Genomic DNA, 26,703 nt, shown 5'->3' with positions numbered 1-26,703 from the left:
CATCCACACAGAGAACCAGTGGTTCACATATTTGAATCCCACCACTGCCATGGTTGTTAAGTGAATCGCTAGTGGTTAAGTAAATTATGTGGTTGTTAAGTGAATCAGGCTTTTACCCATTAACTTTGTGTGTCAGAAACTGGCTGGGAACATTGCAAACGATTATCACGTGATCCCAGGAGCCATAAATATTGCAAATATGTGTGCCCATAGCCAAGCACCCAAATTTTGATCACATGACCGTGGGAATGCTGCGATCATTGTAAGTGGGAGGACAAGTTGTAAGTCACTTTTTTCAGTGCCATTGTAACTTTGGTTCCTGAATGATTGGTTGTAAGTTGAGGACAACTTGCAATGTGGCCACCTTGCCTGATGACATTGCAACACTGAGAATGACTGCGATTCTCTCCCCAGGCATTTGTGTCGCTGGATACAAGAACGAGAGCAGGAACGAAATTTTGCAACTCCTTCTGCCTCCCAGGCTGCTTGCAAAACAAAATAAGGTAGAGACCACACTGGAAAGGTTGTCTGCAAGATGGCGGCTGCAAAAGGGTCGTGTGGAACTCACCTCCACTAAATGGAGGGACTGCTGTTAACTAAGCTGTTAACTTAGATGGCGTTTTAGGGAGACTGGATGAATTCACCCAGGATAGAAAACCCAATATCTGGATTTGCATTACGGGTAATGCTTGGCAATTGAGCAAGACATTTTCAAGTTAGTTTTGCCCCATTTTACGATGTTTCTTGCCACAGTTGTTAAGTGAATCACTGTGGTTGATAAATTAGTAACGTGGTTGTTAAGTGAATCTGTCTCCCAATAATAATTAATCCTGTAATTCTATAGTCCAGTGATGGCGAACCTTTTTGACACCGAGTGCCCAAAAAACGCCCCCTGCCCCGCCCTGCCCACCCACAAGGCCGCCTCCCACCTCTAAGGCCTAGGCGGCCCTGTAGCGCCATGGCAGCCACGCCCTCTGCCCGTGACCTGCAGCATCATCTGCGCGCGATGGGGCGTGAGGGCGGAGTCTTGTCCCTGCTGCCCAGGTGCCATGTCCTTGGCTGCACTGCTCTGTGTGGGCCGCGCCTGGGGGCAACTCTCCTACGGGGGGGGTTTGCTGGTGTGGAGGGGGCCGCGGGGGGAGGCGGGGCTGGGGCGACGGTGCGCATGCCCACAGAGAGGGCTCTGCATGCTGCCTCTGGCACGTGTGCCATAGGTTCGCCACCACTGCTATAGTCCATATAAGGGCTTTGCTTGATTTTCTCTTCTTCCAATAACATTCCCTTTTGCCAACCTTAAATTAATACAGTTCGTATTATTTGAATAAATGACCGTTAAATATAAACATTTTCTCATGTTTCTGTAAATACGTTTAATACGTTTTAATTATTGTTTTAACCTTGGGCATTTATTTAATCACTTTTAACTTTTGTACCCTGTTTCTGTATTTATTGCCTTGTACACCGCCCTGAGTCCTTCGGGAGAAGGGCGGTATAAAAATATAATAAATAAATAAATAAATAATAGCCACCTGAATATAAAGCTTCTTTTCTCATTGATCATCTTGATTGCCTTGTCATATATCCTGTTTACAATTTTTTTTTAAAAAAATATAAACCCAGACAACGCGCTGTCTACCAAATATTAAGGAGATTTATGTTACAAATCAATAAAACATTTTTTTAAAAAAAAAACAATCTGGCTTCCCCCTTGATTTTGCTTGTCAGAAGGTTGCAAAAGGAGATCGTGTGGCCCTGGGACAGAGCAACGGTCATAAGTGTGAACCAGTTGCCAAGCGTCTGGATTTTGATCACATGATCGTGGGGAAGCTGCAAAGGTCGTAACTGTGAGAAATGGTCCTAAGTCACTTTTTTTAGTGCCGCCGTAATTCTGAACGGTCACTAAATGTTGTAAGTCAAGGACTACTTGTATATAGGAAGTATCGGAAGACAGAAGTATCACCCCAAGCTTAGCCAGCAACCCAGAGCCTCTTGCCCAAACTGATACTCTCCAAATATGAGGATTACAGCTCCCATCATGCTGAATGGTTATTGGACCCGTATGTAGCCCAGGGTAGATATAACAGCTCTCGGGGTCCCCACGGTCACATGATCAAAATTTGGGCACTTGATGATCAGCGTGTATATTTATGACAGTTGCAGCATCCTGGGATCACGCGATTGCCCCTTGCAAACTGCCCAGCCTGTCTTTGACAAGCAGTGGGGGGAAGCCATGTGATTCACTTAACAATGCAGTGATTCACTTAACCACGGCAACAAAGGTAAAACAAGGTGTGACTCATTTGACAACCACCTTGTTTGAAGCGTCTAAAAAGAGTATAAATCATTCCCCACCATTCAGTTAGAACTGAAGAAGTGTCTTGGATGAGAAGCGAAATGTTTTCAAGGCAAAAAAAAACCACACCAAGAAAGTCAAGTTGTCTTTTGGAAAAGCCTTGCTTAGCAACGCAAATTCTGCTCTCATTCGTGGTCGTAAATCAAGGATTACCTGTACTCAGCTATCCCAGTGGACCAAGAGGGACTCTGCTTCTCTTTCCCACAATCAGCCAAAATCATCTCTATGCTACCAGTAGCCAGAAGCACCAGCAGGGTACAGCCAGTGCAGATGTTAACTTTTTCCTTTATTATTTTATTTTATTATTTTATTTTATTTTATTTTATTTTATTTTATTTTATTTTATTTTATTATTTATTTTATTATTTTATTTTATTTATTTTATTTTATTTTATTTTATTTTATTTATTTTATTTTATTTTATTTTATTTTATTTTATTTTATTTTATTTTATTTTATTTTATTTTATTTTATTTTATTTTATTTTATTTTATTTTATTTTATTTTATTTAAAAGTTGTACCCAATGTTATCTTGCTGTTCTGGTCTGTTTTATTTTCTTTCAATATGATGAGTGGATCCTTGGACTTTTTTTTTTTTTTTTTTTTGCAGGGCTTATGTCCGGAGAGAGATTTCAAGGTTGAAAGGGGTGGAATCTGTGATCGCCCCATCTACAGGCTCAAACACGTCCCGGGAACCAGGTAGGTGATTTAAGAGCCTTGTTGATGACTTAAGTTGAGTTAGGAATGCCTTGGTAAGGCCACACTTGGAATCCTGCATCCAGTTTTGGTCACCACGATGTAAATAAGATGTTGAGACTCTAGAAAGAGTACAGAGAAGAGCAACAAAGATGATTAGGGGACTGGAGACTAAAACACATAAGGAACGGCTGTTGGAATTGGGTATGTCTAGTTTAACGAAGAGAAGGACTAGGGGTGACATGATAGCAGTGTTCCACTATCTCAGGGGCTGCCACAAAGAGGAGGGACTCAAGCTGTTCTCCAAAGCTCCCAAAGGCAGGACAAGAAGCAACGGATGGAAACTAATCAAGGAGAGAAGCAACCTAGAACTAAGGAAAAAATTCCTGACTGTTAGAACAATTAACCAGTGGAACAACCTGCCTCCAGAAGCGGTGAATGCTCCAACACTGGAAGTTTTTAAGAAGAGACTGGACAGCCATTTGTCCGAAATGGTATAGGGTCTCCTGCCTGAGCAGGGGGTTGGTGTTGAAGACCTCCAAGGTCTCTTCCAACATCATTATTGTTGTTATTCTTGTTGTTATTATTATTGTTATTAGAAGGCCTAAAAGGAGAAGCAAAAACTATATTTGAAAGAAACATTACCAGCCCTTAGGCATGGGCGCTAGCCTGGGCCAGAGATATGGTGGTCTTGTGAATACACTGGTGACTTTCCCATATTGCACACAGCCATGAGGTGGTTGAGGGGACTGTGATTTTTAGGCTCTCAAGCATTCAGGATGCTCATGTGCGAGTAGACACAGGACCCTCCCCCAAACCGATAATCAAGGCTCACTGCAGTATTTGTGTAACACTGTGTACTATAGGAACTCCTGCAGACAAAAGAATGCCCTCATATTTATATATTTCAGGAAAGGAGGAGAAAATTATAGTCACACATATGCGTAGCTAATAGATGATGTAAGCATGAATATTAATCCGCAAACCTCATGTTACAGATAGTCCTCGACTTACAACAGTTCATTTAGTGACCAAAGTTACAATGGCATTGAAAAAAGTGACTTATGATTGCTTTTCACTTACAACTGTTGCAGCATCCTCATGATCACGTGCTTAAAATTCAGATGCTTGGCAATTAACTCATATTTATGACGGTTTCAGTGTCCCGGGGTCATCTGATCACTTTCTGACAAGCCAAGTCATTGGGGAAAGCCAGATTCACTTAACAAACCTGTTACTAACTTAACAACGGCAGTGATTCACTTAAAAATTTTGGCAAGGAAGGTTGTAAAAATGGGGCAAAATTCACTTAACAAATGTTTTCATTTAGCAACAGAAATTTTGGCTTCAATTGTGGTTGTAAGTCGAGGACTACCTGTACTTCAAGCAAGAGTTGTTATAGTCTTAATAAAAAGAAACACATCAGTTACATTGCCATAGAATTTTGATAAAGCGTACAGAGAACTGAGGACTTCAAGGCTGCCTCAATTGCCACACATTCCTTCTATGTTTCTTATCTGCTTTCCTCGTATTCATCCTGGTTTAAGGATACCCAGCATGAATCTCCATGGCCCTCTGTGAATTCAACAGACTCCACATCAAGTCTTTCTGGGGCCCCTTCAGAAGATCACCAAGTCCTCATGTTTCACGGGACAGAAGTGAGACATGATGAAGCAGTTAAGTTGGTTTCCCACTCTTTTCTGAGCTCAAAGCCCAGGTTAACCCGAAATTGTTGCCACATTGTTCACACATTTCTGAATAAGGTTGGCTCGCATGCTCGTGACTCTCTACTGCATCATTGCCTGTGGAATTCGTTGCCACAACATCAGAGGATGGTTCCACCTTGGATGGCTTTGAGAGATATGCAGCCAAACAAAACCTATGTTGTATCATAGTAGGTCATCTGTGGTGTTCAGGCTAGAGCTGTTCCCACCAACATCCTAACCCACCAACTGTCCAATCCAGCTTAGCTTTTTTTAGAGCAGTGTTTCTCAACATCAGGAACTTTAAGATCGATGGACGACAGCTTCCAGAATTCTGTGTTTTTTGCCCTTCTACTCCATCCATCTCAAAGTGGAATTATCTTCATCACTCGGTTTCTTCTTGATTTGTGCTTTCAGCTTGCTGGTAACCAGTGGCCCACCAGACAGTGCTCTGCAGGTTTGGCGTGTGGAATCAGATGAAACAGGTAGGTGTTCTGTTCCAGCCTACAACCGGCCCTGTTTGAATATCAGGGACAACCCCTTTTTATAGTCGAACAGGCTGGAAAAACCCAACCAAATTTATTTACAAAGAAATCAAAAGTTCAAACAAGATTTAAACAGGAATAACAGCCCAGGACTCTAGCAGAAGATATTCAAACGGTTGCCTTCAGCAACCAGCACCTCCCACACCTTTCCCTTTTATCAGCAATCCCAAGGCGTGGCTTCTCATTGCCTTCTCCTCTCACCGAGTTGCCTCATTGCCTTTCTCTGTCCTGCTCTGCTAGATTGCCTCCTGCACCTAGCGTCCCTGAATAGATTCAGCTGTGAATCATCTTCATCCAATACCTCGTGCTCACACGGCTGAGCCTGATGAGGAACATGACGGGAGGGGCCAGGCTGAGAGTCCTTCAGTGCATCAGAACCTCCCTCTGACACCAAAGGCTCTCCAAACCCCTCCTCCTCCTCTTCAGAATCATCAGACTTGGCTGCCGGTACCACAGGCTGACGCTGAATCACAACAGTATGCTTCCAAGCAACTGCTTTGCTTCCCAACTGGGTTTCAACTTTAGGATGGCCAAACCCCACTCAAAGTTTGCAGGGACAAGGATGAAAAGTTTTCTCGTTCCCACAATTTAATTCATTGCTTTTCTAAAGAAGAAGCCGAGTCTATCTTCAGAACAAAAATTTTTCCCAACTGTTAGCATAAACCAGTGTTTCTCAGCCTTAGAAACTTGAAGATTGGGTGGACTTCGATTCCCAGAACTCCAAAGCTAGCTGTGAGACACACTGGCACAAACAATGCCAATTGTGTGAATTTTGAAGGAATATCTGGTTTGGTGAAATTGAATGGGGAAAAAAAAAAAACTTCCCGAAAGCTTTGCACATCGCCCATCTCTTCCAGACTGATGTTGGATGATGTTTGTTCACCTCTGACATCTTTCCCATTCTACTCCTTTGAGGATACAAAAGAAAGCAGGAATTGCTTTTCGTCTGGCCTCGCCCTTATAATTCTTGACAAAAGTGCAGCTCACCAGTGCTCAGAAACTGGCGCTTTTCTCAATGTCAGTATGATTTCAGCCAGGCACCCAGTAGAACAACCAGGATAAAAAAAAAAGCTAAGCTGCAATCTCCAAAAGGGAGAGAAATTGGAGAAAAGTGATGCTTTGGAAACTACAGGCAGTTCTTGACTTACAACGGTTTGTTTAGCGACCATTCAAAGTTACAGTGCCACTAAAGTGATTTACAACCGTTCCTTGCCCTTACGGCCATCGCAGCATCCCCAAAGTCACGTGATCAAAATTTGGATGGAGTGTATTTATAACAGTTTTGGGGTCTCCAGGGTAACGTGGTTGCCATTAATGACTTTGCCAGGCAGCTTCTGACAAGCAAAATCAATGGGTAGGGGGAAATGGATTTGCATAATGACCATCTGATTTGCTTAACAATTGTACTGATTCGCTTAACAACCATTGCAATAATTATCATAAAATTAAGTGTCTCATTTAACAACCACTTTCCTTAGTAAGGGAAGTTCGGTTCCCAATTGGGTTCATAAGTCAAGGACTACTTGTAGATGGAAATTAAGTCTTGTGGAAATTCTTATTTTTTCCTCTCCTCCACCCTAGATGTGATTAAGCTACTGAGTGTCATCTCTCCCACAAAGACAGAAGATACTTCCTGGTCCAAAATTGCAACCAGCTGTGCCAAACAAGCCTGCATCCTCCATGGGCAAAGAATCTGCAATCTCCAAATGATGGAAGTTGAATCGGGGCAAAATCTTTGGGTGGCAGGTAGACAATTTGATTGAAAACCCTCTGCAAAATCCCGAGGGTCCATTTCTTAGAAACACAACTTCCCAAGGGGTTAGAAATAGGGAGATATGCTAGTTGTGTTTTTTTTCCTTATTTCTGTTTCTCTTTTTGATTCTTGATCTCAGGTTAAATTCAAGGGAACAGGAAGGAGAATGAATAGACTTTAAAGTGTGTATCTTTGATTTTCATCCCACCTTTTTTACTTTATAAGTAACTCATGGGAACAAACATATGTAACACATTTTTCTCCTATTTTCCCCACAACAGTCCTTTGAGCTGGGTTGGGCTGAGAGAGAGTGACTAGGCCAGGGGTAGGCAACCTTGGCTCTTTTATGACTCGTGGACTTCAACTCCCAGAATTCCTGAGTCAGCATGGCTCAGCTTGGAAACCTCTCCCTTTCCCCTCAGCATAGCTGATTCAGGAATTCTAGGAGTTGAATTCCTTGAGACATAAAAGAGCCGAGGTTGCCTACCCCTGGACTAGGCCAAAGTCATCCATAAGGCAGGACTAGAACTCAGAGCCTCCTGATGATTGGCCCAAAGACATCTAGCCGGTTTTCTCACCTAACGCGGAGCTAGAATTCACAGCCTCCTGGTGATTGGTCAAAAGTCACCCAGCTGGCTTTCGTGCCTAAAGAGAGATTAGAACCCGTTGTCTCATCATAACTGGTTCAAAGTCAGGTTTTGTGGGGGAGGTGGCAGAATTCTCCCCCACAACCCAACTCAGCTCTTTCGGTTGACCGATGTGGAGTGGCCAGCACATTAAAACATGGGAGACAAAACACACTAGGCACATCCTTCATGGCCAACGCAAATCCTCAGGATGCAGGACATAGCAGAGGAGGAAGAGTGAGAAGAATGGCTGGCACTGTGTCTTGCATTCGTTCATTTGGACAAAAAAGGAGAAGAGCTTTTGTTTTTACAATTATTTTACCAAGTGCATTGAGCTCTCTTCAAGTTAACCGGATCCCAAGGGAAACAGTTAGGGTTTGCTCACCAGAACTTGCTTCTGAGCATATTTTCCCCACCCCACCCCAACCCCAGGTAAGTTGCACAAGGAAAATCTGTAGGATTCAATAATTTTTATTTTTGACTTTCTTTAACTAAGCAAAAGGTAATAGAAATTTTAAAAAAGAAAAAAGATAGTGTCATGTATACGCACATGCACATATACATACATACATACATACATACATATATATATATATATATATATATATATATATATCCCCTTCATGGATTACTGCCTTGTCGTGGCGAAGGGGCTTGCGTAATTCAATGAAGCTATGAGCTATGCCGTGCAGGGCCACCCAAGACGGACAGGTCATAGCAGAGAGTTCTGACAAAACGTGATCCACTGGAGAAGGAAATGGCAACCCACTCCAGTATCTTTGCCATGAAAACCCTATGGACAGTACCAAAAGGCAAAACGATATGACGCTGGAAGATGAGCCCCTCAGGTCGGAAGGCGTCCAATATGCTACTGGGGAAGAGCAGAGGGCTAGTACTAGTAGCGCCAGAAAGAATGAAGCGACTGGGCCAAAGCCGAAAGGACGCTCAGCTGTGGATGTGTCTGGTGGTGAAAGGAAAGTCCAATGCTGTAAAGATTTTTTCTCCATAGGAACCTGGAATGTAAGATCCATGAATCAAGGAAAGCTGGACGTGGTCAAACAAGAGATGACAAGACTGAACATTGACATCTTAGGTATCAGCGAACTAAAATGGACAGGAATGGGTGAATTTAATTCAGATGACCATCAGGTATACTACTGTGGGCAAGAATCCTTCAGAAGAAATGGAGTAGCCTTCATAGTCAATAAAAGAGTAGGAAAAGCAATACTGGGATACAATCCTCAAAATGACAGAATGATCTCAGTTCGAATCCAAGGCAAACCATTCAATATCACAGTAGTCCAAGTCTATGCCCCAACCACCAGTGCTGAAGAGGATGAAATTGACCAGTTCTATGAAGCACTACAGCACCTTATAGAACTAACACCAAAAAATGATGTTCTTATCATCATGGGGGATTGGAATGCTAAAGTAGGAAGCCAAAAGATAACTGGAATAACAGGCAAGTTTGGCCTTGGAGTGCAAAATGAAGCAGGGCACAGGCTGATAGAATTCTGTCAAGAGAATGCGATGGTCATAGCAAACACTCTTTTCCAACAACCCAAGAGACGGCTCTACACATGGACATCACCAGATGGTCAACACAGAAATCAGATTGACTATATGCTCTGCAGCCAAAGATGGAGAAGCTCTATACAGTCAGTAAAAACAAGACCAGGAGCTGACTGTGGCTCAGACCATGAGCTTCTCCTTGCAAAGTTTAGGCTTAAACTGAAGAAAGTAGGGAAAAGCACTAGGCCACTCAGGTATGAATTAAATCATATCCCTGTTGAATATACAGTAGAGGTGACAAATAGATTTAAGGAATTAGATCTGATAGACAGAGTGCCTGAAGAACTATGGACAGAGGTTCGCGACATTGTACAAGAGGTAGCAACCAAAACCGTCCCAAAGAAAAAGAAATGCAAGAAAGCAAAATGGCTGTCTGAGGAAGCTTTGCAAATAGCTGAGGAAAGGAGGGAAGCGAAAGGCAAGGGAGAAAAAGAAAGATACGCCCAATTGAATGCAGAATTCCAGAGAATAGCTAGAAGAGATAAGAATGCCTTCTTAAATGAACAGTGCAAAGAAATAGAAGAAAACAATAGAATAGGGAGGACCAGAGATCTTTTCAAGAAAATTGGAGAAATGAAGGGCACGTTTAATGCAAAAATGGGCATGATAAAGGACCAAAATGGCAGGGACCTAACAGAGGCAGAAGAGATTAAGAAGAGGTGGCAAAATTACACAGAAGAACTATACAAGAATGAGCTTAACGTCCCTGATAATCACAATGAGGTGGTCACTGACCTCGAGCCAGACATCCTAGAATGTGAAGTGAAGTGGGCCTTAGAAAAACTGAGCAACAACAAAGCTAGTGGAAGTGACAGTATTCCAGCTGAGCTATTCAAAATCTTAAAAGACAATGCAGTAAAAGTGCTACACTCAATTTGCCAGCAAATTTGGAAAACTCAACAGTGGCCACAGGATTGGAAAAGATCAGTTTACATTCCAATTCCAAAGAAAGGCAGTGCCAAAGAATGTTCAAACTATCGCACCATTGCACTCATTTCTCATGCTAGTAAAGTCATGCTTAAAATCCTACAAGCTAGACTTCAGCAGTATGTGGATCGAGAACTACCAGAAGTACAGGCAGGATTTCGAAGAGGCAGAGGAACTAGAGATCAAATTGCCAATATACGCTGGATCATGGAGAAAGCTAGGGAGTTCCAGAAAAACATCTACTTCTGCTTCATTGACTATGCTAAAGCCTTTGATTGTGTGGATCACAACAAACTGTGGCAAGTTCTTAAAGAGATGGGAATACCAGACCATCTTATTTGTCTCTTGAGAAACCTATATGCGGGTCAAGAAGCAACAGTGAGAACTGGACACGGAACCACTGATTGGTTCAAAATTGGGAAAGGAGTCCGGCAAGGCTGTATACTGTCGCCCTGCCTATTTAACTTATATGCAGAGCACATCATGAGAAAGGCAGGGCTAGATGAATCAAAAGTTGGAATTAAGATTGCCGGAAGAAATATCAACAACCTAAGATACGCAGATGATACCACTCTAATGGCAGAAAGTGAAGAAGAACTAAAGAGCCTCTTGTTGAAGGTGAAGAAGGAGAGTGCAAAAGTTGGGTTGAAACTTAACATTAAGAAAACCAAGATCATGGCATCTGGCCCTCTCAATTCCTGGCAAATAGATGGGGAAGAAATGGAGGTAGTGACAGATTTTATTTTCCTGGGCTCCAAGATCACTGCAGATGGGGACTGTAGCCAAGAAATTAAAAGACGCTTGCTCCTGGGGAGGAAAGCCATGGCAAATCTAGACAGCACACTAAAAAGCAGAGACATCACCCTGTCAACAAAAGTGCGTATAGTCAAGGCTATGGTGTTCCCAGTTGCAATGTATGGCAGTGAAAGTTGGACCATAAGAAAGGCTGAGCGCCAAAGAATTGAGGCCTTTGAACTGTGGTGCTGGAGAAGACTCCTGCGAGTCCCTTGGACTGCAAGGCGATCAAACCGGTCAGTCCTAGAGGAGATCAATCCTGACTGCTCTTTAGAAGGCCAGATTCTGAAGCTAAAACTCAAGTACTTTGGCCACCTAATGAGAAGGAAGGACTCACTGGAGAAGAGCCTAATGCTGGGAAAGATCGAGGGCAATAGAAGAAGGGGACGACAGAGAATGAGGTGGCTGGATGGAGTCACTGAAGCAGTAGGCGCGAGCTTAAATGGACTCCAGAAGATGGTAGAGGACAGGAAGGCCTGGAGGAATGTTGTCCATAGGGTCGCGATGGGTCGGACACGACTTCGCAGCTAACAACAACAATATATATATATATATATATATATATACACACATATACACACACACACACACAAACATATATATATATATATATGTGTGTGTGTGTGTGTGTGTGTGTGTGTATGTGTATATATATATATATGTTAAGAATTTGTCAAGGCTTTTTGAATGCACCTTGCTAATTAACTCTTTCTTTCCTGCTTTGGCCTGACTCAAGGCTTATCCACAGGATATAGTCAACTTATGACAGCTCATTATTTGTGTAAATTATTCAAATTGCTAATAAAGAATTTGTATATATATTACACATATACAAAGGTTCTTCATATGTACAACTACAGGAGAGAAAAGATTCCTTTTGCTTCTCAAAACGGTAAAAGGCCATCATTTCTCCACTCGAGATAAGGGGAGAAACGGCGCACAAGTCTGTCAATGCTCTGGTCACTGAGGAGCACCAAAAGGCTGTGAGAGATGAACAGCGGATTAAAAAAGTGAGTGTATGCCAAGACAAGGCCAAGGAACAGACAGCAGCCAAAGAGCAACATCATCAGAATTTTGGCTGCCGTCCATAACCAATGCAGAACCTTCCTTTCCTTTGGCCAGTCCCCGGCCACCCCCACCAGCCTGGCCTCCACTAGTTCATGCGTCAGGACGCCCGCTGGCATCTGGTTCTCCTGGTCCAGCCGCACAAACGTGGCCTGTTGCACGCAGAGATCCTGTTGGTTTTGCAGATCTTTGATGCGCTTCCTCCTGTCTTCTCTGACTTTCTGAAGATCTGTAACTTTCTCCTTCAGTTGGCTAGAATGGATTTTCTCTACATGGAAGCTGTGCTCCATCTTAGCCAGTTTGTCCTCCAGATCACGCAGGTACTTTTGAACCTCTGACGGAAGGTTCCGCATCTCTTCGAGGTTGTCCTCTTGGGCAGGCTTGTCGTCTTTGAAGACGGCCACTTGGCTGGTGGCCTCGTGCATTTCCTCGTTGAGGTCTTCGTTGGCTTTCACCAAAGACTTGTTCTGCAGCGCTAATTCTTGGATCGCCATGTTGGCCTGGTCCAGCTTTTCTCTGATGTCCTCCACCGTTTTCTGCAGGTGTTCTATTGTGGACTTAAGGTCATTCACTGTGTCCCGGAGAGACTTCTGCTGCCCTTTGATGCATTCCTTGTCTTTGAGAAACATCTGATTCTCAGCATCCAAGCAGGCTAAGGTCCCTCTCAGTTCCTCTACCTGGAGATGGAGACTCTTGTTGGTTGCAGAGAGATCTTCCAGGGTCTCCGTCTGCTTCAGAGTTTTTTTCAAGATCCTGGTCTGTTTGAGAAATGGAGACACACAGTCACACCCTCCCCTCAGTCCAGAGGTGATTTTGCTAACCTGCTTTGGGCCATTTCCCCCTCCCGCTTTCTCCCTCTCTCTCTCTCTCTCTCTCCCCTCTCCCTCTCTTTCTCCCTCCCTCTCTCTCTCTCCCCCTCCCTCTCTCTCCCTCTCTCCCTCCTTCCCTCTCTCCCCCTCCCTCTCTTTCTCCCTCCCTCTCTCTTTCCCTCCCTCTCTCTCTCCCCCTCCCTCTCTCTCCATCTCTCTCTCCCCCTCCCTCTCCCTCCCTCTCTCTGCCCTCTCCCTCTTTCTCCCTCCCTCTCTCTCTCACCCTCCCTCTCTCTCTCTATCCCTCTTTGTCTCTCTCCCTCTCTCTCTCTGTCTTTCTCTCTCTCTCTCTCTCTTTCTCTCTCTCACCCAACCCACTTCACAGGGTTGTTGTGGTGGGGAAAATTGGAGGAGGAAGGAGCATTAGATATTTCACTGCCTTGAGTTATTTATAAAAAATAAAAGTGAGATTAAAAATCTAATAAATAAATAAAAAATGGTTCAGTCACCAGGATGAGTTCTTTTGGAAATCCCCAGTGACTTTGACAGGACACCAGAGCTTCTAATTTTGATTCTAATTAACGTACAACAATCACTTTTTAATTTTTCCCCCAAAATAAATACAAAATAAAGAAAAAGAACAAGAAACAAACTAACAACTGTCAGACACTAATAATATATATATCACAACAGATATTTTCTCCTTATGCCGCCTGACCCTAACCCTCTTACGGAGATATGTACCTTTGCCATTGTGGATGGTGTGATTCAGTCAGAGATGTGGAGGCTGATCTCAAAGCAGGTGTGACCACTTCTCTGGGGTAATGCTGAACCCCACTTTTTTAATCTCATCCCCTATATAAATGAATATTAAATAAAACAATTTTGCAGTCGCTTTTCTTCTGATCCAGGTATTTTGGACCTGATCTAGCAGTGCTGCTATCCAGAATAATCAACAATGCTGGAAATGTTGACACTTGCCATGGTCACCCAGCCAATGAGGTTAGGAGGAGCAAGTGATGTCACAAAGAATGACTTTGATTTGGCTTGGACCTGAAGTTTGGGGGAAATCAATCCTCTGGTTGCCTTCCCATCAGGGCCTGGCCCATTAATTTTAGTAGCAAACTACTGAGAGGTTTTTGCAAGCGAGGCCTGAATTAGCTTCAACCAAAGCTAGTCAATCTAAATCACTATATTTGGACTTTGGCTTGATAGAGCCATTATTAGAATCAGCTAATTGCCTATTTTGTCAGTTACCCAAAGAAGCTAAAAGGCTAAGAATGAACACATCATGAATAGGAAGTATTAGTGTAGCTCGGGGGTCTCCAAACGTGACAGCTTTAAGACTTGTAGACTTCAACTCCCAGAATTCCTCAGCCAGCTGAGAAATTCTGGGAGTTGAAGTCCGCAAGTCTTAAAGCTGCCAAGCTTAAAGATCCCTAGTGTAGCTGATCGATTGTGAGTTTGTGACTGTGCTGAAGAATTTTGCAAGTGGACCCCAATACAGCTAGTCCTCGGTTTATAGCCATTTGTTTAGTGACCGTCCGAGGTTACAATGGTGCTGAAAAAAGTGACAGGATCATTTTTCAAACGATTGTTGTGGCATCCCTGTGGTCATGTGATCAAAATTTGGATGCTTAGCAACTGACATGTATAGTATTTATGACAGTTGCAATGTCTCAGAGTCGTGTCATCATTTTTGCGACTTTCTAGCATGCAAAGTCAATGGGGAAGCCAGATTCACTTAACAATGGCAGCAGGAAATGTTGTAAAATGGAGCAAAACTCACTTAACAACTGTCTTGCCTAGCAAGAGAAATTTTGGGCTCAGTTATGGCCATTAACTCGAGGACTACCTGTACTTAGGGAAGGAAAGCGAAGGTGGCATTTGTGATCAAGAATGTCCGGGCAAAGATGTGGAGGAAGAAAGCTCAACACTGATCCATGTTTTTTTAAAAAACATGCCTAGACCATGGCCTGCTTGCTCTCCGCAGGGAACACGCTTTAAGGGAGTTAATTAACAGCATTCACATGACAAGAGGAAGGAGTGTATCTACCGGCATACCTGCAGGACAGACAAGCTATAAATTCATTTAGAGAATACGTAAGGTAGAGTGTGGACATTGAGACTTTGGAAAAAGTTCAGAGAAGAGCAACTAAGATGATCAAAGGCCTGGAGATTAAAACATATGAAAAATGGTTGTAGGAATTGGGTCTGGCTGGTCCAGGGGTAGGCAACCTTGGCTCTTTTATGACTCATGGACTTCAACTCCCAGAATTCCTGAGCCAGCACGGCTCAGCTTGGAAACCTCTCCCTTTTCCCTCAGCATGGCTGGCTCAGGAATTCTGGGAGTTGAAGTCCACGAGTCCACAAGGTTGCCTACCCCTGGTCTAGTCTAAAGAAAAGAAAAAGTAGGGGAGACATGATAATAATAATAATAATAATAATTTTTATACTGCCCTTCTCCCGAAGGACTCAGGGCGGTGTACAGGGCAATACAATAATATACAATATATAAAAATTAAAAGAAATATTAAATACAATAGCCCAATTCAATAGATTAGTACAAAACGTTAAAATACCCCTAAACCCATCAGACCAGGCCGGCTTGTTCAAATAAATATGTTTTTAGGTCACGTCGGAAGCCATATTCCAGTATTTGAGGGGCTGCCACAAAGAGGAGGCGGTCAACTTATTTGCCAAAGCACCGACAAGAAACAATGGTTGGAAACTGACCAAAGAGAGAAGCAACCTGGAATTAAGGAGAAACTTCCTGACACTGAGAACAATTAACCAGTGGAACGTCTTCCCTCCAGAAGTTGTGGGTGCTCCATCCCTGGAGGTTTTTAAGAAAAGACTGGACATTCACTTGACTGAAGTGATATAGGATCTCCCGCTTGAGCAGGGGGCTTGCACTAGAAGACACCCCCCCCCTCCAAAGGTCCCTTCCAGCTCCGTTCTGACGTGCCCGCGTGTATGGTGCAAATCCAATGCCTTGGGCTAGCTTAAGAGGTCAATTTTGCAAGCGAGTAAGTCACTTCTGCGCGCAGGCGAAGGTGTCGCGGGAAGGTCAATCTCTGCCAATGCTAGCCCGGACCAGATCGCAAAGCCCATCATCCACAGGCAACGCGCTAGCGACACCAGCAGAGCCGCGAAAGACCCGCGGTTTTTGCAGCCTCCGCCTGCCCGGGGACTGGAAGGACCCGAGGGGGCGGAGCGGATGGAGGAGGGGGCGGAGCTTCAGTGTCCCCGCCTCGGAATTCCAAGGAAGAGGCGACGTCATTCGTGTCGCCGAACGCTCGCGAGGCCGCGGCTGCTTCCGCGATGGAGGAGGAGGAGGAGGAGGAAGCCTGGTTGATGGACTCTCTCAGGCAGTGAGTCGACGCCTTCCCTGGCCCGGAGGGGAAAGACAATTCCCATCCTCCCCAGCCAAGACTCCTCCCCGACCTGCCCCAGAATGATGGGAGTTCTACCCTCGTGCCTGGGAGAGAGGGAGGGAGGGGATCCTCACTGGGTGTGAAGCGCCCCCCCAAGCCTTCCCCTCCCCCATGTCTCCCCCCCCACACACACGCACTCGCCTTCGGTCTCTCATTTTAGCCAAGCGGGGTTTCGTTTCCAAATTCGAGCAAAAAGAAAAGAAGAAATAGGGGAGACGTGACAGCAGCGTTCCAGTATCTGAGGGGCTGCCACAAGGCAGAGGGGGTCACTTTGTTCACCAGAGCACCAGAGGGAAGGGCGAGAAACAACGGTTGGAAACTGACCAAAGACAGAAGCAACCTGGAATTGAGGAGAAACTTCCTAACAGTGAGGACAATTAACCAGTGGAAGAGCTTGCCACCAGAAATTGTGGGTGCTCCATCATTGGAGATTTTTAAGAAAAGACTAGACAATCACCAGTCCCAGATGGTGTAGAAGACTTCCAGGGTCCCTTTCCATTTCTATTACTCTACTCTACTCTACTCTACTCTATTTTATTCTATTCATCTTGGATCCCTTTCCGATCCTTTCAATGGGCGATGCATTGAACGCCACCCTGAGAAACAAATCCCGAGTGCCTTGTAACAGAATGAGCGCCTGTTACTCGTCCCAGCTTCTGCCAACCTAGCAGTTCGAAAGCACGTAAAAATGCGAGTAGAAAAATAGGGACCACTACGGTGGGAAGGTAACAGCATTCCGTGCGCCTTTGGCATCTAGTCATGCCGGCCACATGAACACGGAGACGTCCTTGGACAAGCTCTGGCTCTTTGGCTTTGAAATGGAGATGAGCACCGGCCCCTAGAGTCGGAAACGACTAGCACGCATGTGTGGGGGAACCTTTACCTTTACCTTTACCTTTAACTTTGAAAAGGTTGTTAAATGGTTGTAAGCCAAGGACTATCTGTAGTTACCAGCATGAGTCTTGCCTTGAAGTGCTCCATCTACTGATGATCTTGCTTATTATTGCACTATTCCAGGGGTCTTCAAACCTGGCCCTTTTGTGACCTGTGGACTTCAACTCCCAGAATTCCTCAGCCAGGCACATGTGCCTGGCTGAGGAATTCTGGGAGTTGAAGTCCACAAAGTCATAAAAGGGCCAAGTTTGAAGATCCCTGCACTATTCAGACAACCCCAAGGTTTGCAGGTCCAGGTGATGCTCCCCTGTTCTAGCCTCAAGATGGGAGCATTGCTGTCTTCAGTGGGGCAGACCATTGACTCTTGACCCTTCTAAATATTCCTCCCCCCCTTTCAACTTGCTTAGATACAACGACCTCCATCTCTTTGAACTTCCCGGGCCCACCAGAGTCATCGAATGGACAGGGGACCAACGTGAGTGACCGTTCATTGCCTTTCAAGGTTTGACCTGGATGAGTTGGGGGCAGCTGCTGTGTAGGGGGGGGGGTCCTGAGAAGGGTTTTTTTTCCCAGGGTTCCACATTTCCATGCCATGGAGATGGATCATGATTTCCTCCAAGATCACCATCTGCCTCTGGTAGAGCAGATCATGAAATGGGATCCCCTTTCTGGGAAGGCTAAGTTGAAAATAATTGCTCCGATGGGGTAGGTAAGAAGAGGGCTTAAAAATGTGGGTTCCCAGTAAGCACAGGTAGTCCTCAACGTACAACCAACACTGGAACCAAAATGAGTGTAGCTAAGAAGGGGTTTTTAAGCGAGTTGGATTTTATGAACTTTTTTTTGCCATGGTTCAGTGGTGGGATTCAGCCGGTTCGCACCGCTTCAGCTAATTTTTTTGTTGCCCAGGCCCAGAACGGACTTCCAGAAGCGGCATCCACACAGAGAACCAGTGGTTCACATATTTGAATCCCACCACTGCCATGGTTGTTAAGTGAATCGCTAGTGGTTAAGTAAATTATGTGGTTGTTAAGTGAATCAGGCTTTTACCCATTAACTTTGTGTGTCAGAAACTGGCTGGGAACATTGCAAACGATTATCATGTGATCCCAGGAGCTATAAATATTGCAAATATGTGTGCCCATAGCCAAGCACCCAACTTTTGATCACATGACCGTGGGAATGCTGTGATCATTGTAAGTGGGAGGACAAGTTGTAAGTCACTTTTTTCAGTGCCATTGTAACTTTGGTTCCTAAAGGATTGGTTGTAAGTTGAGGACAACTTGCAATGTGGCCACCTTGCCTGATGACATTGCAACACTGAGAATGACTGCGATTCTCTCCCCAGGCATTTGTGTCGCTGGATACGAGAACGGGAGCAGGAACGAAATTTTGCAGCTCCTTCTGCCTCCCAGGCTGCTTGCAAAACAAAATAAGGTAGAGACCACACTGGAAAGGTTGTCTGCAAGATGGCGGCTGCAAAAGGGTCATGTGGAACTCACCTCCACTAAATGGAGGGACTGCTGTTAACTAAGCTGTTAACTTAGATGGCGTTTTAGGGAGACTGGATGAATTCACCCAGGATAGAAAACCCAATATCTGGATTTGCATTACGGGTAATGCTTGGCAATTGAGCAAGACATTTTCAAGTTAGTTTTGCCCCATTTTACGATGTTTCCTGCCACAGTTGTTAAGTGAATCACTGTGGTTGATAAATTAGTAACGTGGTTGTTAAGTGAATCTGGCTCCCAATAATAATTAATCCTGTAATTCTATAGTCCAGGGATGGCGAACCTTTTTGACACCGAGTGCCCAAAAAACGCTCCCCGCCCTGCCCACCCACAAGGCCGCCTACCGCCTCTAAGGCCTAGGCGGCCCTGTAGCGCCATGGCAGCCACGCCCTCTGCCCGTGACCTGCAGCATCATCTGCGCGCGATGGGGCGTGAGGGCGGAGTCTTGTCCCTGCTGCCCAGGTGCCATGTCCTTGGCTGCACTGCTCCGTGTGGGCCGCGCCTGGGGGCAACTCTCCTACGGGGGGGGTTGCTGGTGTGGAGGGGGGCGCGGGGGGAGGCGGGGCTGGGGCGACGGTGCGCATGCCCACAGAGAGGGCTCTGCATGCTGCCTCTGGCACGTGTGCCATAGGTTCGCCACCACTGCTATAGTCCATATAAGGGCTTTGCTTGATTTTCTCTTCTTCCAATAACATTCCCTTTTGCCAACCTTAAATTAATACAGTTCGTATTATTTGAATAAATGACCGTTAAATATAAACATTTTCTCATGTTTCTGTAAATACGTTTAATACGTTTTAATTATTGTTTTAACCTTGGGCATTTATTTAATCGCTTTTAACTTTTGTACCCTGTTTCTGTATTTATTGCCCTGTACACCGCCCTGAGTCCTTCAGGAGAAGGGCGGTATAAAAATATAATAAATAAAATAAATAAATAAATAAATAATAGCCACCTGAATATAAAACTTCTTTTCTAATTGATCATCTTGCCTTGTCATAGATCCTGTTTACAATTTTTTTAAAAAAAATATAAACCCAGACAATGCGCTGTCTACCAAATATTAAGGAGATTTATGTTAAAAATCAATAAAACATTTTTTTTTAAAAAAAGAATCTGGCTTCCCCCTTGATTTTGCTTGTCAGAAGGTCGCAAAAGGAGATCGTGTGGCCCTGGGACAGAGCAACGGTCATAAGTGTGAACCAGTTGCCAAGCGTCTGGATTTTGATCACATGATCGTGGGGAAGCTGCAAAGGTCGTAACTGTGAGAAATGGTCCTAAGTCACTTTTTTTAGTGCCGCCGTAATTCTGAACGGTCACTAAATGTTGTAAGTCAAGGACTACTTGTATATAGGAAGTATCGGAAGACAGAAGTATCACCCCAAGCTTAGCCAGCAACCCAGAGCCTCTTGCCCAAACTGATACTCTCCAAATATGAGGATTACAGCTCCCATCATGCTGAATGGTTATTGGACCCGTATGTAGCCCAGGGTAGATATAACAGCTCTCGGGGTCCCCACGGTCACATGATCAAAATTTGGGCACTTGATGATCAGCGTGTATATTTATGACAGTTGCAGCATCCTGGGATCACGCGATTGCCCCTTGCAAACTGCCCAGCTAGTCTTTGACAAGCAGTGGGGGGAAGCCATGTGATTCACTTAACAATGCAGTGATTCACTTAACCACGGCAACAAAGGTAAAACAAGGTGTGACTCATTTGACAACCACCTTGTTTGAAGCATCTAAAAAGAGTATAAATCATTCCCCACCATTCAGTTAGAACTGAAGAAGTGTCTTGGATGAGAAGCGAAATGTTTTCAAGGCAAAAAAAAAACAAACACCAAGAAAGTCAAGTTGTCTTTTGGAAAAGCCTTGCTTAGCAACACAAATTCTGCTCTCATTCGTGGTCGTAAATCAAGGATTAACTGTACTCAGCTATCCCAGTGGACCAAGAGGGACTCTGCTTCTCTTTCCCACAATCAGCCAAAATCATCTCGATGCTACCAGTAGCCAGAAGCACCAGCAGGGTACAGCCAGTGCAGATTTTAACTTTTTCCTTTATTTTATTTTATTTTATTATTTTCTTTATTTTCTTTTATTTTATTTTATTATTTTATTTTATTTATTTTATTTTATTTTATTTTATTTTATTTTATTTTATTATTTTATTTTATTTTATTTTATTTTATTTTATTTTATTTTATTTTATTTTATTTTATTTTATTTTATTATTTTATTTTTTAAAAAAGTTGTACCCAATGTTATCTTGCTGTTCTGGTCTGTTTTATCTTCTTTCAATATTATGTTAGACTGACTGTTAGTACAATCCTTGGACTTTTTTTTTTTTGCAGGGCTTATGTCCGGAGAGAGATTTCACGGTTGAAAGGGGTGGAATCTGTGATCGCCCCATCTACAGGCTCAAACACGTCCCGGGAACCAGGTAGGTGATTTAAGAGTCTTGTTGATGACAAGTTGAGTTAGGAATGCCTTGGTAAGGCTACACTTGGAATACAGCATCCAGTTTTGGTCACCACGATGTAAATAAGATGTTGAGACTCTAGAAAGAGTACAGAGAAGAGCAACAAAGATGATTAGGGGACTGGAGACTAAAACATAAGGAACAGCTGCTGGAATTGGGTATGTCTAGTTTAACGAAGAGAAGGACTAGGGGTGACATGACAGCAGTGTTCCACTATCTCAGGGGCTGCCACAAAGAGGAGGGACTCAAGCTGTTCTCCAAAGCTCCCAAAGGCAGGACAAGAAGCAACGGATGGAAACTAATCAAGGAGAGAAGCAACCTAGAACTAAGGAAAAAATTCCTGACTGTTAGAACAATTAACCAGTGGAACAACCTGCCTCCAGAAGCGGTGAATGCTCCAACACTGGAGGTTTTTAAGAAGAGACTGGACAGCCATTTGTCCGAAATGGTATAGGGTCTCCTGCCTGAGCAGGGGGTTGGACTTGAAGACCTCCACGGTCTCTTCCAACATCATTATTGTTGTTATTATTATTGTTATTAGAAGGCCTAAAAGGAGAAGCAAAAACTATATTTGAAAGAAACATTACCGGCCCTTAGGCATGGGCGCTAGCCTGGGCCAGAGATATGGTGGTCTTGTGAATACACTGGTGACTTTCCCATATTGCACACAGCCATGAGGTGGTTGAGGGGACTGTGATTTTTAGGCTCTCAAGCATTCAGGATGCTCATGTGCGAGTAGACACAGGACCCTCCCCCAAACCAATAATCAAGGCTCACTGCAGTATTTGTGTAAGACTGTGCACTATAGGAACTCCTGCAGACAAAAGAATGCCCTCATATATTTCAGGAAAGGAGGAGAAAATTATAGTCACACATATGCGTAGCTAATAGATGATGTAAGCATGAATATTAATCCGCAAACCTCATGTTACAGATAGTCCTCGACTTACAACAGTTCATTTAGTGACCAAAGTTACAATGGCATTGAAAAAAGTGACTTATGATTGCTTTTCACTTACAACTGTTGCAGCATCCTCATGATCACGTGCTTAAAATTCAGATGCTTGGCAATTAACTCATATTTATGACGGTTTCAGTGTCCCGGGGTCATCTGATCACTTTCTGACAAGCCAAGTCATTGGGGAAAGCCAGATTCACTTAACAAACCTGTTACTAACTTAACAACGGCAGTGATTCACTTAAAAATTTTGGCAAGGAAGGTTGTAAAAATGGGGCAAAATTCACTTAACAAATGTTTTCATTTAGCAACAGAAATTTTGGCTTCAATTGTGGTCGTAAGTCGAGGACTACCTGTACTTCAAGCAAGAGTTGTTATAGTCTTAATAAAAAGAAACACATCAGTTACATTGCCATAGAATTTTGATAAAGCGTACAGAGAACTGAGGACTTCAAGGCTGCCTCAATTGCCACACATTCCTTCTATGTTTCTTATCTGCTTTCCTCGTATTCATCCTGGTTTAAGGATACCCAGCATGAATCTCCATGGCCCTCTGTGAATTCAACAGACTCCACATCAAGTCTTTCTGGGGCCCCTTCAGAAGATCACCAAGTCCTCATGTTTCACGGGACAGAAGTGAGACATGATGAAGCAGTTAAGTTGGTTTCCCACTCTTTTCTGAGCTCAAAGCCCAGGTTAACCCGAAATTGTTGCCACATTGTTCACACATTTCTGAATAAGGTGGGCTCGCATGCTAGTGACTCTCTACTGCATCATTGCCTGTGGAATTCATTGCCACAACATCAGAGGATGGTTCCACCTTGGATGGCTTTGAGAGATATGCAACCAAACAAAACCTATGTTGTATCATAGTAGGTCATCTGTGGTGTTCAGGCTAGAGCTGTTCCCACCAACATCCTAACTCACCAACTGTCCAATCCAGCTTAGCTTTTTTTAGAGCAGTGTTTCTCAACATCAGCAACTTTAAGATCGATGGACGACAGCTTCCAGAATTCTGTGTTTTTTGCCCTTCTACTCCATCCATCTCAAAGTGGAATTATCTTCATCACTCGGTTTCTTCTTGATTTGTGCTTTCAGCTTGCTGGTAACCAGTGGCCCACCAGACAGTGCTCTGCAGGTTTGGCGTGTGGAATCAGATGAAACAGGTAGGTGTTCTGTTCCAGCCTACAACCGGCCCTGTTTGAATATCAGGGACAACCCCTTTTTATAGTCGAACAGGCTGGAAAAACCCAACCAAATTTATTTACAAAGAAATCAAAAGTTCAAACAAGAGTTAAACAGGAATAACAGACCAGGACTCTAGCAGAAGATATTCAAACGGTTGCCTTCAGCAACCAGCACCTCCCACACCTTCCCCTTTTATCAGCAATCCCAAGGTGTGGCTTCTCATTGCCTTCTCCTCTCACCGAGTTGCCTCATTGCCTTTCTCTGTTCTGCTCTGCTAGATTGCCTCCTGCACCTAGCGTCCCTGAATAGATTCAGCTGTGAATCATCTTCATCCAATACCTCGTGCTCACACGGCTGAGCCTGATGAGAAATATGACGGGAGGGGCCAGGCTGAGAGTCCTTCAGTGCATCAGAACCTCCCTCTGACACCAAAGGCTCTCCAAACCCCTCCTCCTCCTCCTCTTCAGAATCATCAGACTCAGCTGCCGGTACCACAGGCTGACGCTGAATCACAACAGTATGCTTCCAAGCAACTGCTTTGCTTCCCAACTGGGTTTCAACTTTAGGATGGCCAAACCCCACTCAAAGTTTGCAGGGACAAGGATGAAAAGTTTTCTCGTTCCCACAATTTAATTCATTGCTTTTCTAAAGAAGAAGCCGAGTCTATCTTCAGAACAAAAATTTTTCCCAACTGTTAGCATAAACCAGTGTTTCTCAGCCTTAGAAACTTGAAGATTGGGTGGACTTCGATTCCCAGAACTCCAAAGCTAGCTGTGAGACACACTGGCACAAACAATGCCAATTGTGTGAATTTTGAAGGAATATCTGGTTTGGTGAAATTGAATGGGGGGGGAAAAACTTCCCGAAAGCTTTGCACATCGCCCATCTCTTCCAGACTGATGTTGGATGATGTTTGTTCACCTCTGACATCTTTCCCGTTCTACTCCTTTGAGGATACAAAAGAAAGCAGGAATTGCTTTTCGTCTGGCCTCGCCCTTATAATTCTTGACAAAAGTGCAGCTCACCAGTGCTCAGAAACTGGCGCTTTTCTCAATGTCAGTATGATTTCAGCCAGGCACCCAGTAGAACAACCAGGATAAAAAAAAAAGCTAAGCTGCAATCTCCAAAAGGGAGAGAAATTGGAGAAAAGTGATGCTTTGGAAACTACAGGCAGTTCTTGACTTACAACGGTTTGTTTAGCGACCATAAAAAGTTACAGTGCCACTAAAGTAATTTACAACCGTTCCTTGCCCTTACGGCCATCGCAGCATCCCCAAAGTCACGTGATCAAAATTTGGATGGAGTGTATTTATAACAGTTTTGGGGTCTCCAGGGTAACGTGGTTGCCATTAATGACTTTGCCAGGCAGCTTCTGACAAGCAAAATCAATGGGAGGGGGAAATGGATTTGCATAATGACCATCTGATTTGCTTAACAATTGTACTGATTCGCTTAACAACCATTGCAAAAATTATCATAAAATTGAGTGTCTCATTTAACAACCACTTTCCTTAGTAAGGGAAGTTCGGTTCCCAATTGGGTTCATAAGTCAAGTCTTGTGGAAATTCTTATTTTTTCCTCTTCTCCACCCTAGATGTGATTAAGCTACTGAGTGTCATCTCTCCCACAAAGACAGAAGATACTTCCTGGTCCAAAATTGCAACCAGCTGTGCCAAACAAGCCTGCATCCTCCATGGGCAAAGAATCTGCAATCTCCAAATGATGGAAGTTGAATCGGGGCAAAATCTTTGGGTGGCAGGTAGACAATTTGATTGAAAACCCTCTGCAAAATCCCGAGGGTCCATTTCTTAGAAACACAACTTCCCAAGAGGTTAGAAATAGGGAGATATGCTAGTTGTGTTTTTTTTTCCTTATTTCTGTTTCTCTTTTTGATTCTTGATCTCATGTTAAATTCAAGGGAACAGGAAGGAGAATGAATAGACTTTAATGTGTGTATCTTTGATTTTCATCCCACCTTTTTACTTTATAAGTAAGTCATGGGAACAAACATATGTAACACATTTTCTCCTATTTTCCCCACAACAGTCCTTTGAGCTGGGTTGGGCTGAGAGAGAGTGACTAGGCCAGGGGTAGGCAACCTTGGCTCTTTTATGACTCGTGGACTTCAACTCCCAGAATTCCTGAGTCAGCATGGCTCAGCTTGGAAACCTCTCCCTTTCCCCTCAGCATAGCTGATTCAGGAATTCTAGGAGTTGAATTCCTTGAGACATAAAAGAGCCGAGGTTGCCTACCCCTGGACTAGGCCAAAGTCATCCATAAGGCAGGACTAGAACTCAGAGCCTCCTGATGATTGGCCCAAAGACATCTAGCCGGTTTTCTCACCTAACGCGGAGCTAAAATTCACAGCCTCCTGGTGATTGGTCAAAAGTCACCCAGCTGGCTTTCGTGCCTAAAGAGAGATTAGAACCCGTTGTCTCATCATAACTGGTTCAAAGTCAGGTTTTGTGGGGGAGGTGGCAGAATTTTCCCCCACAACCCAACTCAGCTCTTTTTCCTCTTTCGATCTACAGCCTCTGCCAGCCCTGACAAAATCGCCAGTCTGGACTTCCTGGATGAAGTCACTGCTGTGGTGTGTGGTGCCAAAGGGCAGCTGTCCCTTGTGGACTTCCGGCAGCACCAGGGCATTCTGGGAGCTGTGGAAGAGGCTCAGACCCCCTGGGCCCCGACAGAGAGGCTGAGCTGGTGTGCAGGAATCGGCTCTGGAGAGACACCACTGATTGCCCGTCTCTCCTCGGCTGGCCTCGTTGTGTTGACGGACATCAGATACCCCTCCAGCCCCTTGAAAGTGGCCCAGTGCTGCGTTCCCACCCCTAACCTCCGGGGGGCAGATTTCCTGTCCATCAGCTTCGCTCCTGTACTGGGCAACACCTTAGCGGTGTCAGGTAAGCTGTGATGGGGCTTCGTTTGGCAAGGCCGCTAGCTGCTTTTGCCGCCATCAGTCTTATGGGGTCTGCAGGGCTGGGTGGTCCAAGGAGCAACCTAAATGAAGCCCCAATGTTCAGAGGGGCTCAGCTGGGTCATGTCACCTGTGGGTCACAGCTTCCTTCTCCTATTGTCCCCATAAGAACAACCCAATGAGGTAGGTTGGGCCGGGAGAGAGGGACTGATCCAAGGTCACCCAACTGGCTTTCATACCTAAAGCGGGACTGGAACTCACAGCCTGCTGATGACTGACTCAAAGTCACCCAGAAGCTTTTATGCCTAAAGCGGGACCAGAACTCATAATCTCCTGGTTTCTAGGTCAGGACCTTAACCAATAGACCAAATGCTCCCTTTTCTTGATTTCCCCCCCCCCCGTAACCCTCTGGGTTGGGACTTTGGGTTTAATAAAGAACATGTTTTTTCACACCCTTTTCCCCTCATGTGCCAC

General features: G+C 44.3%; 1 protein-coding gene across 1 annotated transcript in view; it reads left to right on the top strand.

Moving 5' to 3' along the window:
* LOC308668044 (WD repeat-containing protein 73-like) overlaps positions 1-26,703 on the top strand; it is a 32,681-nt gene that overhangs the window by 2,804 nt on the left and 3,174 nt on the right. The window contains exons 3-14 of the mRNA XM_081327704.1: positions 415-503; positions 2,965-3,053; positions 5,171-5,238; positions 6,880-7,044; positions 11,708-11,863; positions 16,021-16,219; positions 17,584-17,651; positions 18,522-18,610; positions 21,039-21,127; positions 23,223-23,290; positions 24,907-25,071; positions 25,844-26,215. Coding sequence (XP_081183830.1) covers positions 415-503; positions 2,965-3,053; positions 5,171-5,238; positions 6,880-7,044; positions 11,708-11,863; positions 16,021-16,219; positions 17,584-17,651; positions 18,522-18,610; positions 21,039-21,127; positions 23,223-23,290; positions 24,907-25,071; positions 25,844-26,215 — 1,617 coding nt within the window. The remainder of the gene's footprint in view (positions 1-414; positions 504-2,964; positions 3,054-5,170; positions 5,239-6,879; positions 7,045-11,707; positions 11,864-16,020; positions 16,220-17,583; positions 17,652-18,521; positions 18,611-21,038; positions 21,128-23,222; positions 23,291-24,906; positions 25,072-25,843; positions 26,216-26,703) is intronic.

This window comes from Vipera berus, assembly GCF_964194415.1.
Source record: "Vipera berus genome assembly, chromosome: 4".
In the NCBI taxonomy this organism is placed as follows: Eukaryota; Metazoa; Chordata; class Lepidosauria; order Squamata; family Viperidae; genus Vipera; species Vipera berus.
The sequence above is the reverse complement of the archived record's forward strand: the minus strand, read 5'-3'. Positions and strand labels throughout refer to the sequence as shown.